The sequence below is a fragment of the Onychostruthus taczanowskii genome, unplaced genomic scaffold (genome assembly GCF_017590055.1).
Source record: "Onychostruthus taczanowskii isolate IOZ18803 unplaced genomic scaffold, ASM1759005v1 scaffold21, whole genome shotgun sequence".
Classification (NCBI taxonomy): Eukaryota; Metazoa; Chordata; class Aves; order Passeriformes; family Passeridae; genus Onychostruthus; species Onychostruthus taczanowskii.
Window position 1 is genome coordinate 5,778,871 of NW_024499351.1, and position 16,504 is coordinate 5,795,374.

Genomic DNA, 16,504 nt, shown 5'->3' on the forward strand with positions numbered 1-16,504 from the left:
ATGAAAACATGTCCCACAAAAGAAGAAAGTGTCTTCACGTTTCCCAGTATCCAGTAGAAATTATTGAGCCTGATTTGGTAATCCATCCAATTCAAGGTTGCTTTGATAGCCACACCATGGCTGGGGGGGCACAGCACAGGAGAATTATTAACTTAATCCTCCTGCCTTGTTTGTTTGATGCTGCCTCAGTCCAGTGCAAGTCAATAAAACTTTGTGCACCAACAGACACAACTTCCAGCACCCGCCAGATGGGCCAAAATGGGGATTAGCAAAGCTGCCTTTCTCTTTCTTTTCTTGCTCAGCTCAGGTAAGAGTCCTTTGCCTCCTGCTTGCCTGATTGAGACTGGGGCCAAACACTAGCTGAAGGTAGGTCCCTAAATCAATGTGTCACTGTTTCCTGGACAATGATGGGTTTGGGCCTTGCTGGTCAGAAAGAGCTGCTGTTGAGCAAAGTGAGAGCTGTGGTTGCCCCAGGGTTGTGTTCATTAGCAACACCAGAAGCCCAGCTGCCTTGGTGTCTGCATGGGCAACTAATGGCCCCAGGCAAACCTTTCCCATGGCCAGAGATGGGGACACCCTTGGGAAGCAGCCTGTCAAAGGCTTGTGGAAAACCCACAGCAGTCAGTGAGAAGTTCTCTCTAATTTCAGCAGGCTTTGGATCAAATGCTAAAGGTAAAGCTGTGTTTACTGCCAAACATTGTTAAGCACAGTGATACTGATTTTCATCCTTTATGACAGGAGTTTTAAAGCTTTGAAATGGAATATTTAAAACAAAATTACAAATTAACAGGCTTCTTTATATTCCAGCAATGTCACATTTTCTGTTGTCAAACACTTACAATAAAATGTTCTCCTTTGTTTTCCTGAGGGCAGTAGGTAGAAATTTATTCCCCAGTAAGCTAGATCACCTTTTCCAGGAATATGTCCAGAATTCTTTCTTACAGTTCCAAAAGATGATAGGTGTTCCACTGATGGTAATATATGGATTTCAAGCTTATCTACAAATTCTGTAAATAAATATTCCATATGTAGTATATATTTCAATCAAATTTCAATCAGATACCACACTTGTACTTTGAAATTACAAATAATTGCATGGCACTTAAATGACTTTTTAAAAGTACTGATAAATACATATCAGTACAGTTTTTATGAGTTTTTAATAGTTCAGGTCAGAATACTAGGGACATATAATAAGTTGATTGTACCAGGTTATAAAAAACAACTGAGAAAGTGGGGGATTTTATTTGTTCATTGTTATCAGCTCTAGCTGACTTGCTCAAAAGTGATGGTCCACAACTGCCTTAAAGCCTATTTTTCTTTTTTCTAGGTTAGTACTGGTCAAATCTGGAAAGATGCTTATGGAAATTAAGAAATTTGCTTGTTCACATGTTTGAATATTCTGTTCGATTATCCTGGGCAAAATATCTGGGTTTATATAGATTTTAGTCAGACTAATATATTCCCTGATGCATTTTAAATCTCTTATATTCTTAAGTTTACATTTTGCAGCGTTTTTCAGGCAACCAGCATCACCTTTTCTTTTCTATTATCTGTGTTGCTGCCAATCTATGTTGACTTTTAGTTTATGCATGTCATCCAAATTCCCATGTATTCATTCTCAATCCAACTGTAATAAATTTCTTTTCTTATAGTCACTGAAAAGGAATAGTATCCAAAGTAGAGCTCTTTGAAAAAATACAGAATTGTAAGATGAGTAAGCAAAGTTTGGAAAGGAGTACTTTCTTTTTCTAGTCCCCTGGAACAGTGGCCTCAGTTAAGTTAGGAAAAAATTCAGGAAAGGAAGCATTTGTTTGCTAACTCCACCAGGAGAAATTAGTAGACTAGACTATTGGTGCTCTGCATAGTCCTGCTGTAACAGTAGGACTAGATATGGGAAGCCTCGGTGTCAGGGATTTCTTAAGACATGCAGGTTTTATAGCATTGAGCCAACTCTGCAAAGAGACACAGAAAATGCCCTCAGACAAGGAGTAATCTTATTTTATTAGTCGCCAAAATATCTTTTATTTTGAGTGAATGTGTGTCATATGGAGGTAGGTGATGAATGGCCCATATGTCATGGGAATTAGTAACACCAGAGTGATGTTGCAGCAAATTCAGCCCTAATATGAGTGTGTAAATGAAAAATTCCCAACATTACCTGTGAGCATGTGGTAAAAAATTATGAACTTCCTGCATCTGTCAATAATAATCTATATTGAAAAAAATGAAATAATTTAACCATATGACCAATTAAACTCACTTGTGCAATACTGTAACCTGATGCCGGAGACAGAAATAAACTCTTGTAGAAATTAGAAACAGAAACATAGGATCTTTTTAGATAAAAAAATAAAAAAATAAATTAGGTGGTAAACTCTATTGTGAGCCACAGTATTTGAGAGGTGTGTTAGAATTATTAGCAGGTAGACAATATAATTTTTATGCATATGTCACTTTCAGATCTAATAATACAAACTGATTTACTAATTTAAAATCTTGGGTTAATTTGTTGCAACAGAGATGTAGCCTGACAATTTCATTACTAAGTCTGCTCAACCCATTGCAATAAAACAATGGTGGGCATTGTAAAAGGCTGTATAGTAACTTTGTGATTAAGGTGTCTTGCTCTAAGGGCAGGACGTCTTGGGACAAACAACTAGACAGTGACCAATGAAGCTGCAGGGACTGCACAATCTGCATGACAGGCAATAATCTCCCATCCACCTAATTCATGCTTCTCCAAAACCTTGATATGGGTATCACTTCCCTTCATCTTTCTCTGATTGGTGTTGACACCACTTAGTCTCTCCGTTCCCCCTCACTCTTGTTTCCCATTTTTTGCTTTTAGCTTCAAACTCATGCATAACTCTAATCAGAATTGCCTCTACATCTTTCTTCTGCCTCTTTCTTCCCATGACATGTTGCAGTCATTCAGCTGTGATTCTGTCAGGAGTCAGAAATAACCTCAGAGTTTATCATCTTTTACCCAGAATTATGTAATAAAATGTGTCTCCACCTGTCCAAGCTACATGGAAAATGGGACTGAAATCCAGAGATCTTCTAAACTGCAGAATTCTCATTTATAAGGTCTGATTCCTTTCCTTCCCTTCTAGTGAAAGCAGATATACTGGATGACTATTCAAGAACAGATGGTGTTTGGATACTTACACGAAACAAGCAGTTTTATGAGACAAATAATGAAAAAGAATGTGCAGACAAATGTGAAGCTGAAAGAAATTTTACCTGCAGGTAATCTCTGTTGAATCTTAAAACTGTGCCATTGTGGGTGTCTGCATATCAATGATATGTTCCTACCTTTACTCAGAACCACATCCCCATTCTGCTGCAGCTCTGCCTACAGCAGTGTCTCCCATGCTGTGCCTTTAGCTTGTGACTTATCTCCAGCCATAAATTACCACAAGATCACGTAAAGAGTGGATTTACAACATACTACTCATTTTATAGTAAATGTTTAAGTTCCTGTTCTTGCCCAACATGACATGGAGAACTGACTGAGCCTCTCTAGCTGGATGCTGATTTTTCACAAGAGTGCAAGGTTTCTAGTTCATTGTAGGGACAGTAACTAACCTGAGTAGCTAGGATGATGTTGATAATGTTTTGCCAATGCAGTTTCTAGTTTCCCACACAATAATTTATTCATGTTGTCATATATCCTGAATAAGTGAGCCACTTGAGAGTAGTAGATAACCCTGACCTCTTACTCATCTAAAATATTGAGTACAGTATCTGAAATATAAGAATGAATATAAGATAGTGCTAGAAAATTAATAATTTATAGAAAAATACTTATGAGTTAAATAATTTGAATTGAATTTAAAATATTGCTTCCTGTGTCAATATTTCTTCCTTCTCAATTTCAACAGGGCTTTCCTATTTACCAGGAAAAAGCTACAGTGTTTAACGCTGGCTGAAAATGCTAAAATGACAGTGACATTCACCAGCACAGACACAGTTCTTTATGAGAAGATAAGTACGTGTACAGTAAGATGTTACATATTTACTCATCAAGGCCATTCTAATGGCATCCTTCTCTTCTCTGCTGCAGTGCTGGAGCAAATTCCGGTATAGGGCAGAAAACTAATAGAGAATTTGGGGGGCAAACAGGAAGAAGTCAAGCTGCTAAAAATGCTGTTCAAGAAGGATCAAATACCAAGGCCTACATCCTTGGTATTTGCCTTCCTCCCAGACCCAGTTACATAGTCTTCACCTCCTCTCCCCGGGTGTCAGATGTGTCCAGCTTTATTATTTAGACAGGCTACAATAATTTAGGAGGAGTCCTAAAGCATTTTTTCCTAGCAGATTGGTCTCCTCTCCTTGCTCTAACACTTCCATTTCATATTTTGAGGTTTGGGGAGATTCTCCTTGTGCAAACAAGAATGGGGAAAAGGAAGGGGAAATCAAGATCACTGACCTCAATAACTGGAAACTTTTCAGTGTCTGTTGTCAATAAAAGCACCATCGACATGATTTGCACTCTCTGCCCTGGAATCCCACTAGAAAAACACCTGGGAGAGTCTGAGGCCAAGACGAATCAAAAGTTTGGGGGCCACTTATGTGACAAGTGTGTTTTGATAACTAAGCCAGTATTTTCTGGCTTAAAGGGATAGCTGGATGATACCCACACTGCAAATGTGTTTATGAACAATGCCTTTCCAAGAATCCCCAGCTACTGGGGAAAGACATTCCTATTTATCCCAGTATTATTATAGTATAAGCCTGCATTATTTTCACATCAAAAACTTCATATAGCTGTTATCTTGATTATATAGCTTTATCACAATGCTTCAGAAATTTTTCTCTTTAGATGCCTAGCAGCTGTAACTAATTTCTTTTCAAATACATCATAGAATGTTTGCAGGCACAAGAGGTTCAAAACATGAGTAAAACATGATCCATCATGTACAGATGAGCTTTAGTTATATCTGCAGATTTTCAGTACCAGGAAATGAATGTTGTAACACCACTGAATTTACAAATTTGATTCCATTTCAGTTTACCTCCTGCAGTGTAAAAGAGGGATTGGGACAGACTACAGAGGAACAGAAGCCAAGACTCGGAGGGGTATTCCATGCCAGAAGTGGGCAGAAAAAATACCCCACAAACCAAAGTATGTGCCTATTTACATTTCTTTTTGCTGTTCTGAATCTTTTCCAAGTTTCCTCATCTTCATATATATATACAGATATATAGTGCAAGTTATCAAATCCTGTTGTCAGGTGACTAGTAAAAACAGCTTTATCTGTTTTGTTACTTTTGACTCTACTGTAATGATCTGGATAAGGAAATTATGCATTGTCAGCTAGAGAAGTTGTGTCTATATGTGAGGTGTCTTAAGCAGATTAAATGCTCCTTCTCTCAACACAATGAAGATTTTTGCTGTTGGTAACAGTGGGGTCAGCATTACTCTCCTCTGTATAAAGTGATATCTGTCCAACTCTAGGCCCCCCCTACCTGCCATACAGATAGTCAAAAAACCAAACAAAAACAAAAACCGAAAAATTGAGAAAAGTATCCAAGGGCCAAATGGATCTGGCTAGGTAGTCTTCTCAGGGCTGGCTGCCATTGGGCTCACTGAAGCAAGTGGGGAAGCAGAGGTCCTGTGTCCTCTCATCTATGCTGAAGCTTTATTTAAAAAAAATTATTTTGTTTTTATTCTAATTAAATACACTCGGATACTCTTGTTCAGAAAATTTAAAAGCAATTTAGTCTTCTCTGGGAAGATTGCTGTAGGAAGAAGCCTAGCTTCACTTGCTTCAGATCTCCATGAGACCCAGTTATGTTTGGTGAATAGTCTCTAGAAATACACAACTTTTAAAGCAGCTCCACTAAGAAAAACACACGAGAGAGCCACAGGTTGTAGTGAGCTGATTAGATCAACTGGATGCACGTATTAAAGACAACAATTGTCCTTTGAGACTGTCATTGTCTTTACAGGCTGTAAACTCACTTCTTACTGGAAACAGGGGCTAGGGAGAAAGCTACTAATAATTGTAGTTAGGAATGATTTTTCGGTTTTCATTTATGGCTTACAATGGGAAATCAGTTTCCCTCATTTTTACTGTGAATGAATAAAACTCACAGCTAGCTGAGCAGCTTAGATGTTTCCCTTCTGTGCCACTAAAGTACTAGCATTAAAATAGAAATTTAATACTATTACAGTTATACACCTGAAAAACACCCCAATGCAGGGTTGGAAGAAAATTACTGCAGAAACCCTGATGCAGATGAAAGTGGACCTTGGTGTTACACAACAGATCCTGCTATGAGATTTGATTACTGTGCCATCCCAGAGTGTGAGGACCAGGTCACGCACACTGGAGAAGGTATATTTACTTTTCAGAGAAGGGATGTTCAATTAGGTAATATTATTCCTGCTATTTTTTTTTGTGCTTTATTTTAACAGGGTTTTTTTTTCAAATTAGTATTTAAATCAAGATGAACTTAAGAAGTTCTCAACAGAAAGGTAGTTTTCCTAATTGGCTTGAGTTATCAAAGTTATTTTGTAAATACGGAAGAACTAAATTTGCTGATATTGTTTGCTTTATCTGCCTTGTTACATTTGACTCTACTGGCAAAGAACTGCAAAGAGCTGGATAAGAACTATATTGCTCTTACACCAGTAATTTATTTAATTGTAACAAGGGTAAAGACTGACCCAAGTGCTGTGCAACACATTGAACTCCCATTGCTAACAGTGCATGCAGACACATGACAAATTCCTCCCTGCAAGTGAAATATATTCCTGAAGCATTTTTGATTTAGCCAGGCTGTAATGCACAGTTTCCTGAATTCCTTTCATTGTTAGCTGGAGCAAACCCCACTTGTCCTTTCAGCATAATCTTCCATGAATAGGCTGGTGCGTTCCTCGCTTCGTTTTCCTTCTGCCTAGGACCTACGGGGGAGTGCATGCAGTGTAACGGTGAGGATTACCGCGGAGAAGTTTCCAGAACAGAGTCTGGACTGGAGTGCCAGCACTGGGATGTCCAAGAGCCTCATATGCATGGATTTATCCTGAAACAGTGAGTGACACTCCCACAGAGCCTGCCTGCAGAGAGCCTCATTGCTACACATGGCTGTTGCTGACTCACAAGCTTCTCTTCATTTTCAATGCACAGCTATCCAGACAAGGATCTGAAGATGAATTATTGCCGCAATCCTGATGGTGAACTTCGGCCCTGGTGTTTCACTACCAACCCGAATAAACGCTGGGAATATTGCAACATTCCTCGTTGCAGTGAGTTTGATTTCCTGAGATCACTCCAGAGGTAGCTCATTAAAATTATGCAGGGAGGGGAAAGAAAAGAAACCACAGTTCTGAGTAACCTAGAGGTATCTCTGTGAATCAGGGAAAGTACACATTAATAAGCAGAATCACTCATTAAACTTCTATTATGTAAAATCATGTATGGTCAGTGAGGATGAAGGTGTCACAAAGTGCAGTATAGCCAAAGATGTTATGGGAAACCATAATTTGCCCTTAACCACTTTACTTTTCAACTTACCTGGGAGGCAAGACATTAAGGTTAAATCAGGTGGTAGTTTACTGCTGATTTGCTAACTCATAGAAATCATCTAAATTACCATGTGGCTATACTGTGATATTTTACCTGAATCTGATCTGCACAGCCAGCACTGCCTTTTTCATAGCAAGGCATGAATTCTGAGAAACAGGTTCAGGCCTCAGGAGTAAAACCTGACTTATCAGTGAGCTAGCTTAACCCATTAAGTTGAGCACACTAAATCTGGATATTTCCAAGACACTGAATTAAGAGGTAATATTCCCTACTGTAGAAGTGGATTGCACTTCGAGAAAAAACAATTATAAGTGTGTTTTTTCTCTGTAGAGATTGCTTTCTTATGCATCTGCACTTGCCAGTGCTCTAAGCAGTGGTGTGTGTTTGCTAGGTGTAGTTCTCTTAGCATGCTCAATTACAGATGGCAGAATAACTATTTATAGACTTTTGTATCATAAGTTGTGACAGTTACCATAGCATTTCCATCCTGCACTTAAAACTTAAAGTTTAAGGAACATACCAACCTTTTAGGGTCATACTCATGTCCTTGGGGAATTCTGTATATTATGGGTATGTGCTGTAAATTCATTTTCCATTTGCCCTCTGCAGGTTCTATGGCTCTGATCATTACTCTTGTTTTCTTTGCTGTTCCCCACATGTCAGACCATTTCACTTTCTTTCTTTTTTTCACTATTCCTTTTCTCCCTCTTCCCTAGATCACTGACTGCAGACGTTCCTCTGAGGGCTGCTCTGCTTTCTCTCACAATTTCTTCTTGGTCCTTTCTGCCCTTCCACGCTACCTGTGTGTATATATTACTGTACTCCATCTCACTTGGGTTTACAAGGCTGTACAAGACTGCTCGCTGCCTTTCTTGTTCTGCTCTCAGGGGACAGTAGGCACAGAGTCTGGCTCAACCCAGCAAAGTTATTTACTGGCTGCTGTAAAAGAGCAAACACAGGACATCCATCTGGCAGTCTGGAGGCCTATAAAAATGTCCTCTTTGATTTTGACATGGCTTTTAACCAGTGTAACCTCTGCTGAAAGAAAAAAAAAAATACATCTTCAACATTACAGAAACAAAGGTGTTTATATATTTTTGAAAGCACTACTTACCAGTATTTTCCTCCCCTTCCCTTTCCTTTTCTTTTTTTCTTTTCCTGTTACAGCTACACCCCCACCAGTCTCTGGCCGAGAGTCCCAGTGTCTTTCAGGGAAAGGCGAAGACTATCGAGGAAGGATAGCCATCACCGAATCGGGAAATGCCTGTCAACACTGGAATATGCAGTTTCCTCACAAACATGGCTGGATTCCTGACAGATATCCCTGCAAGTACGCTGAGCCTTAGCATTCTAACAAATACCAATGAACAGTTACTCCCTATCGATCCAGATGCAGAGGCAAGAGGAGGACAGGTTTTCCTCATTTATGCTGTTAAGTTGTAATTCTCACTGTTTGTCAGTGCTCATTACTTCTGTTCAGGTCTTGCTCTTCATTTTTTTTCTGCCTCCCTTTATTCTTATGTATTTTTCTCACTTGTCTCCTCCACATCCCACAGCAGACCTATACTTATTTCACTACTTTTATGTTTAAAATCCCTTAGCTGTGTTTTGTGGTTTTTTTTTTGGCACCTTTTCAATGCATTACTCCTCTGAAGAGTGATGCTCCAAGGACAACATATTCCCATACATCCTTGTGCTCCAAGGTCAGAGGAACTGGGTTTGCAGAGCATTACTGATGTGCAGGAATAGCTGGGACTGACCTGGTTTATAGCTCTGTAGTTTGATCCTGAAAGTTTTCCTAAAAAGTGAAACCCTGTTCACTCTCACAGGGCAGAGAGCAGCATGCACCAGTGCTCCTTTGTAAACACTTCCAGTCTGTCACATCCAGCCTTGCCTGGCTCTTACTGTAATCTCAGGAATATCAGTGCCTTGTGTTTTGAAGTCAGCTCTTACTGCTGCATCTTGACCTCAACAACAAGAGCAGAAAGTGTAAGCATTGGAAAAGTTTTTCCTATATCTTCAGCATTCAGACCGTGAAGTTGAAGACCATTGGTTAGTCCCAAAGGAGTGATGCATGGGTCAATCAATCTCCAAAAGGAATAAATACACCACTGAGTTGAATTCTGTGTGCAGTAGTTGTTAATAGTCATGCACACAACTCTTCTGGATGAGTGGTTTAAAGTCAGTGTTCCTCTTTCCTGTTTCAAGGGGCTTAGAGGAAAACCACTGTAGAAACCCTAATGGAGAGAAGAAGCCTTGGTGCTACACCACCAACAGCAACATTAGATGGGAATATTGCACAATTCCTCCCTGTGACAGAGCAGAACAAGGGATTGCTGGTATGAATAGTAGACTGTAATTGAGATAAGGACTTTAAAACAGTGAAAGATTTATTGTTTCATAATGTAAATGTATTAAATATTTTTCTTTTTTTCAGTCACTTTGTCACTCTTAATGTTTGCATTCCTGGCATGTTGCAAATTCTGACAAATATTAAACTTTCAGTGGTTAGGGAAATACAGTGAAAGATGCAAATCACAAGCTGAATCGACAGAAGAATTACAGGATGAAAGATATTAATGTTTTTATATTCCTTTCTTCCCAAAGGTAGGCCAATTATAGCAAATTCATTGAAAAATGAAATAGCTTAAAGAGATGAAAAATTGCTAAACAAAATTAACTCCTATTTTTGGAAGTTAATCACAAATGAGAGGACAAGAGCTTTCAACGCAATTAAAAATCACATTGAAACATTCATTCATTTAAGCACAAAATTAACAAGTCTTACAATCAAAAGGATAATAGAGAGACTGAAGTTTAACATAATGTCTGTTTGAGAAATATAATGGGCAAAATCACCAGTATCTAATCTTTGAGGATTTTGCATGAGAACTTTGTTATCTTTAATTCTGACATGTTCATTTATGCCAAAATGAAACTAACTCATGAACCCTTCACTGAAAAACATCTAACATAAGATGTTAAAACTGTGAAAGTTTTCTCAGTATCTTTGGAAATGCCCTTCTGCTGCAGGTGTGATGACTTCATTCATTTTTGTCATCCTTTGTGTTTGAGGCTTTCTTGTGCCTGCTCAATAATAACATTAAAATTATGATGCCAAAGACCAGTTTCTGTTGTTTGCCACAGATGTGCCTGTACAAGCTCCCCTAACAGAGGAGTGCTACCGAGACAAAGGCCAGAGTTATCGTGGTACAACTTCAGTCACTGCCTCGGGAAAGAAGTGCCAGGCCTGGAGCTCCATGTTCCCACACAGGCACATAAAAACCCCGGACAGATTCCCGGACGCGTACGTTTATCTCCCCTCTTCTTGCTTTCTCCGTATTACCTTTGCACAGCTATGCTTTAAAACACTGCCAGGGAATATATCGATAAAAGAGAACTTTCCTAAGATACAGAAATGCCTTCTGTTAGTCTCATTTGTAAGAATTGTGTTTTCTTGTTATCTAAATTCTGAGTCAAATACAGCTGTGTCCCTTACTCTTAAATATGATATTCTGCAACCAAGAACAGGAGACTTGCATCCAGAGACAAGGCACCTACTGAAATATGTGTTTTGTTTATGAATTGGAGACTTTTTGTTGTGGCCTTTCTAATGATTTAATCTGGGGGAGACACAGCATTTATGATAAAAAACACGCAGTCAGATATGTCATGTTTAGATATAACAACTAAGTGTTCTTTGCAGTTAGAATTGGGCACCCAAAATTGTGTACACTGAAATTTCCCCCCTTGATTTATCTTCCTCAGATTAACAAAACTGTACCAGGAATGACTGGAGCAATGACAAGCCAAGCAAAATCATTAATGTTCCAGTTTTTAGTAAGGGCAGGAGAGCAAGAGGATTACAATTACAGGAGCAATTGGGAGGATATCCATAATCCATCATGCTTAGTGGATAGGAAGGTTCATATTCTTCTATTTTTTTCCCTTTGTATGCTGTCACTCTAAATAAATTGAAATTTTCAGTTATATTTTAGCATGAAAAAACTGGAATATCCTCAGAGGGGATGGATGATATCTTTCAAAAACATTTTAAAAAATTAAAATCGAGCTGGGAAAATGTGGAATTCACGTGTTCTGTCATATTCAGACAAAAAACATTGCAGTTCTTTTTCACTCTGAGACCATGCTGTGATTCAGGAGAGGGAAATAATGAAACTCTGCAAATTATTGAAAAGAGAAGCTCTCCTTCCACATGCCCAAACAAGCACAGACACGGGAGTGGTCTCACTGAAGTCAGCAGAAATTAAGTTTTGGGGTGTAAGAGGGGATCAATTGCATAAACATTTGTATGTCATTCTTCTGAATATGAGAAGGAACCTTTTGACATCTATAAATTTTGGAAAAGCCTAAGTTTCCCTCAATAGTATGAATTTTCCCGCATATTTACTACTAATTCACACATTCTGTACTAATTCACAATTGTATGTGCTTACACACACCTACTTGTAAATTTTTTTTTAAATTGCCATATGGGGCAATTATTTAGGTACTCAGTACATTGAGATATTACAGCCAGAGTATAAGCCAATAGTTGAATTGTTTCCTTATGTGTAAATATATTCAAGACTCCAATGCACATGTGAAATACAACTCTTCACTAGCATCACAACCACAGATGTGCTTGCTGGTAAGAAGATACTTGGCCATAACTAAAACCAACAATAAATCTATTTATTTGTACATAGTAGATGTGCATAGTTCATCTTTATGTCAAGATATTCCTATGCTTATTTTCAGTCTTATGCAGCATGACTGTTGACTTTATTTGTGCAGGGATTTGAGGGACAACTATTGTAGAAACCCAGATGGTGACAGCAGCCCGTGGTGTTTCACCACTGACCCCAACACGCTATGGGAGTACTGCAATCTCAAGAGGTGTGATGATCATACACAAGAGCCTGCATCAAATGCCTCCCCTGGAATGATGGAACAAAACATTGGCTTGACTACATCCACCACATCTGGTAACAGCTGGCTATAAGTGTCACCTCCTGCAGAGTCTGTGGGTAAAGGAAATAGCAACCTATCAAAATTATTCTTGAGTGTCATGGTTTAACCACAGCCAGAAGCTAAGTACCATGCAGCTGCTCACTCATTCCCCCATCCCTTCTTTGGTGGGGAGGAGAATTTTAAAAAAAAAGTAAGACTCTTGAGATAACAATGGTTTAATAATTGAAATAAAATTATGGACAATAACTATAATAATAATAGCAGCAATAATAATAGTAATAACTGTAATGGAAACATAGGAGAGAGATAAAACCCAAGGAACAAAAGTGATGCACAATACAATTGCTGACCAATGCCCAGCCTGTCCCTGAGCAGCAATTAGTGACTCCATCCAGTGTATGTAATTCTTATGTATGTTGTTCTATGGGATGGAACATCCCTGTGGCCAGGCCAGGTCAGCTGTCCTGGCTGTGCTTCTGCCCAGCTTCTTGTGCACCTCCTTACTGGCAGAGAAGGGGAAGCTGAAAAGCCCTTGAGTTAGAATAAGCACTACTTAACAACAACCAAAATATCAGGGTGTTGTAATTGTTATTCTGATATTAAACCTAAAACACAGCACTCTACCAGCTACTAAGAAGAAAATTAACTCTATCTAAGCCAAAACCAGGACACTGACTGGGCTTGCAATGTAACAATTACATCCCTCCTGCAGCTCTCAGATCTGTACTGCTGAACTGCTACAGGGCATATCCTAACTAAAGAGCAAGTGCCCTTTAGCTAGTATATGTCCTGTAGCCTATGTAATTTTACAGTGCATTTTGAAGGATGTCTTTTTCATTTAGGTGAACAAGAGGAAAACAGACATTTCTAGTATTTCTCTAGCTGTGTGCTATTGAAATATGTGACTGTTATTTATCATAAGAATTTTGCTTGTGTTGTGCTTTATGTTTTCAGGAGGGTGACCTTAGCTTGTATTGTTCAAAGGTAGCTTTGTTTTGCAAAATTAGATAAATGAGGTTTTGCTCTGTCCTGTTTTCTTACTTCCTTAATTAATGGCTCACATTGGTCGAAGTGATATGACATTTCTTAAAGTATAGTGGAGCTTTGCCTGAGTTACTTATTTTGCAAAGCAAGGTGGCAGGGTTGAAAAAAAGACACATTCCTAAGTTGAGTTGGGTGCTCCTCTTACATGCAACAGAAAAGAAGCATGTGTAGCAAAGTCCTTGGAAGCAAAAGTTGCTCCTTCAGTCTAACTGGCTGGTGAAATATGGTTCTCTCATGAAAGTGCTTACTGATACCAAATTAGCAAAAATCTTGACTATAAGCAGATAAATGCATATAATTTGGACTTTCAAGGCTTAGAAATAGTTTCAGAACTCAACATTTCTGCATGAAGCCTAAGAACTGAGGTATACACAGCATTTCTTTTTTCTTAACTCACACTGTCAACCAGAAAAGCAGGAAAACTGTGTAAGGTAATATCTTACTCATATTAGCCCAGTGTTGTGAATATCCCACTCACCTGAAGCAAAGCCTGTAATATACTGCCTGCACTTAGAGACTGTGGGCATTGTGTTCATTGGTAGAGTCAAAAATCATCAGACACAGGTATTCATATCCTGCTATGCCTGCATTTCAAGGAATTTAAAGCATTCAAACAGTTAAATTATTTTTGTCCAGATCAAGTAGATTGGGGATATGGAAAATTAGGAAAGTTCCATTTTTGTGTGTGTAATTGACCTCACAGTGATCTGGGGAGGTACTCACATCCATGACTGGTGGATCTTCAGACCAAGAGCATGGCCTGAATGCTTAGTTTTTTTTACCCCCAATTCTTTTATTCCAGCAGGTCTAATAAAAAACTTTCTCTCTCTACAGTCCTTGTGTCAATCACATTTTAAAGCCTTTGGAGCTACAATATTATTCCTGCCAGTATTTTGCTCTTTGCATGACTAGTGTCCCCATTACTAATACTGTCTTTTCCTCCCTAGGCTGAAGTTGGAGGATCCCTGGTCTGCCAAGTGAACAACAAATTTGTCCAATATGGAGTCACTTCTTGGGGACTGGACTGTACCCAGCCATCAAAGCCTGGTTTTGTACAACTTCCTGGTTTTGTTTCTTAGATCAAGAATGCAGTAGCTTCCCACTGAATGTGGATGCAGGCTAATTTTTCTGGAAAGCAGTCCCTGTGTCAGAAACAACATTCCAAGTATGGGTCTATGACTAGTTTTAAAAATTATGTAATAATTCATAGGAATCCTCAATAAATACCACTACTGGCTGAGTGTAAGTAGCCATTGCAAAGCAGAAGCCAAGCTGACCAATTGTTACTGTTTGTCAGAGTATCTGTGTTATACCTGTGTGAGTCAACCATGGGGGCATGTCACAGCAGCTGTAAGGCTCCTACTTCACCCCTGTTACACCCCAAACACTTAATCCAGGAATTAAATTGTAAGTTCCTTTACACTAGTTGGCACAAAGAGAAATCCCAACCAGATACTCTCAAGAGGTGAAAAATCACACAAAAGCTTACTGGCAAAAACATAGAAAATAAAGGGACTTTGGCAAAAAGATTAAATATGACACCATATTCACTTAACATAGCATTACTTAGCATTAATTTAGCACTTAGCATTTACTTAGGCCATTTCACCTAGAAACCTTTAAACTTATGAGATCTTACGTCACCCACAAAGTTTGATGAAAAGAGAATTAGGATAAGAAAGAGAGACAGAGAAAGACAGAAAGACAGAAGAGATTTATAAGAACACACGTAGAGCTAGCACCTCCTAGGATTCCATTGTGGGTGACATAGGAACTCCAGGAAGCTGGCAGGGTCAAGACCATGTGCTGGCCTTGTGCTCCATCTGTTAAGCCTCCATGGGCCTTTCCCCTACGGAGAGACCTCCAGTCGTTTCGCCAGTCAGGGGCTGGGTTAGCACCATCCCCCCATGTCAGTGATTGATTGACTGATTGATTGACAGCTCTGCCAGGGCTGAGGGGGTCTGGGGCCAGGGCAGGGCACCATCTTGATTGACAGCTCTGCCAAGGGTCTGGGGCCAGGGCAGGGCACCACCTCACCTAGCAGCACACAAGCAAGCATTTCAAGCACCCCAAAAAGTGGGCAGGGCACCATCTCACCTAGCAGCACACAAGCAAGCATTTCAAGCACCCCAAAAAGTGGCTCAGAACACTAAACTGATCCAGTCTCTGACAAGGATCCTGCGTCTCAAGACATCAACCAGGACCAATGCACTGAGACCTTTCCTCTTTTGGTCTAATCAGGGTCCCATCTAGCAGGTAGAGCAGAAAGGAAAGAAGAGGAAAGCATATTGAAACTCATATAATGGGCAATTGCTATACCAAAAAAACTAATTAACATCTTTTTATGCAGTTCATCCCCCCCACCATCCCATGAGTCCAAAAATCACAGGTAAAACTAATTAACATATTTTTATGCAGTTCATTCCCCCCCCACCATCCCATGAGTCCAAAAATCACAGGATAATCAGGCTCCAGGGGGCGAGTTCATGCATCAGTCTTTTAGCACCTAAGGAAATTCAGCAGATCATCTGTGATTCCCTGTGCTCCTGGGGGCATCACTTTCCTACTTTGAGGTTCAGCATTCTCTAACATTAGATAATTTACACAACTACTTGTGATACTTGTTGCACTTGTAAGCTGAGTTCCAAAAATAGCTTAGCAAATTCAGTTTAGGCCATCTTGCCTTTTGATCCCCACAATCTTACATGTCCAGTATCCCTACAACACCAACAAATACACACATCCCAGATCACCACCCTTATCCCTCCCACCAAGCAGGTTTCAGGGAGATTCCCAGAACCCATACTCAGGGAGAGAGAAAAGGTCAGTGGACATCATGGAAAATTACATACAGTGCAATTCTACTATTAAAATTATCTGGATTGCTTCGGGGTGGGAGTCAAAGAGAAAATAACACTCATTCATGCCAATCTCCTCAGCATATCATT

General features: G+C 39.4%; 1 protein-coding gene across 1 annotated transcript; it reads left to right on the plus strand.

Moving 5' to 3' along the window:
• The first annotated feature begins 258 nt into the window (after nt 1-258).
• Nucleotides 259-14,635, plus strand: LOC121335915 (plasminogen-like). Its single transcript, XM_041404493.1, has 13 exons — nt 259-307; nt 3,117-3,252; nt 3,888-3,994; nt 5,017-5,131; nt 6,184-6,347; nt 6,914-7,043; nt 7,140-7,258; nt 8,706-8,868; nt 9,747-9,877; nt 10,686-10,845; nt 12,336-12,526; nt 13,966-13,982; nt 14,504-14,635. The coding sequence occupies exons 1-13, from the start codon at nt 259-261 to the stop codon at nt 14,633-14,635; spliced, it is 1,614 nt and encodes a 537-aa protein (XP_041260427.1).
• The last annotated feature ends 1,869 nt before the right edge of the window (nt 14,636-16,504 follow it).

Bases quoted from the DNA above. Each gene is read 5' to 3' on its own strand.
- LOC121335915 (XM_041404493.1), top strand. From the start codon at position 259: ATGGGGATTAGCAAAGCTGCCTTTCTCTTTCTTTTCTTGCTCAGCTCA. The intron at 308-3,116 runs GTAAGAGTCCTT...CTTCCCTTCTAG, and splicing joins TCTTTTCTTGCTCAGCTCAG to TGAAAGCAGATATACTGGAT. The intron at 8,869-9,746 runs GTACGCTGAGCC...TCCTGTTTCAAG, and splicing joins CCTGACAGATATCCCTGCAA to GGGCTTAGAGGAAAACCACT.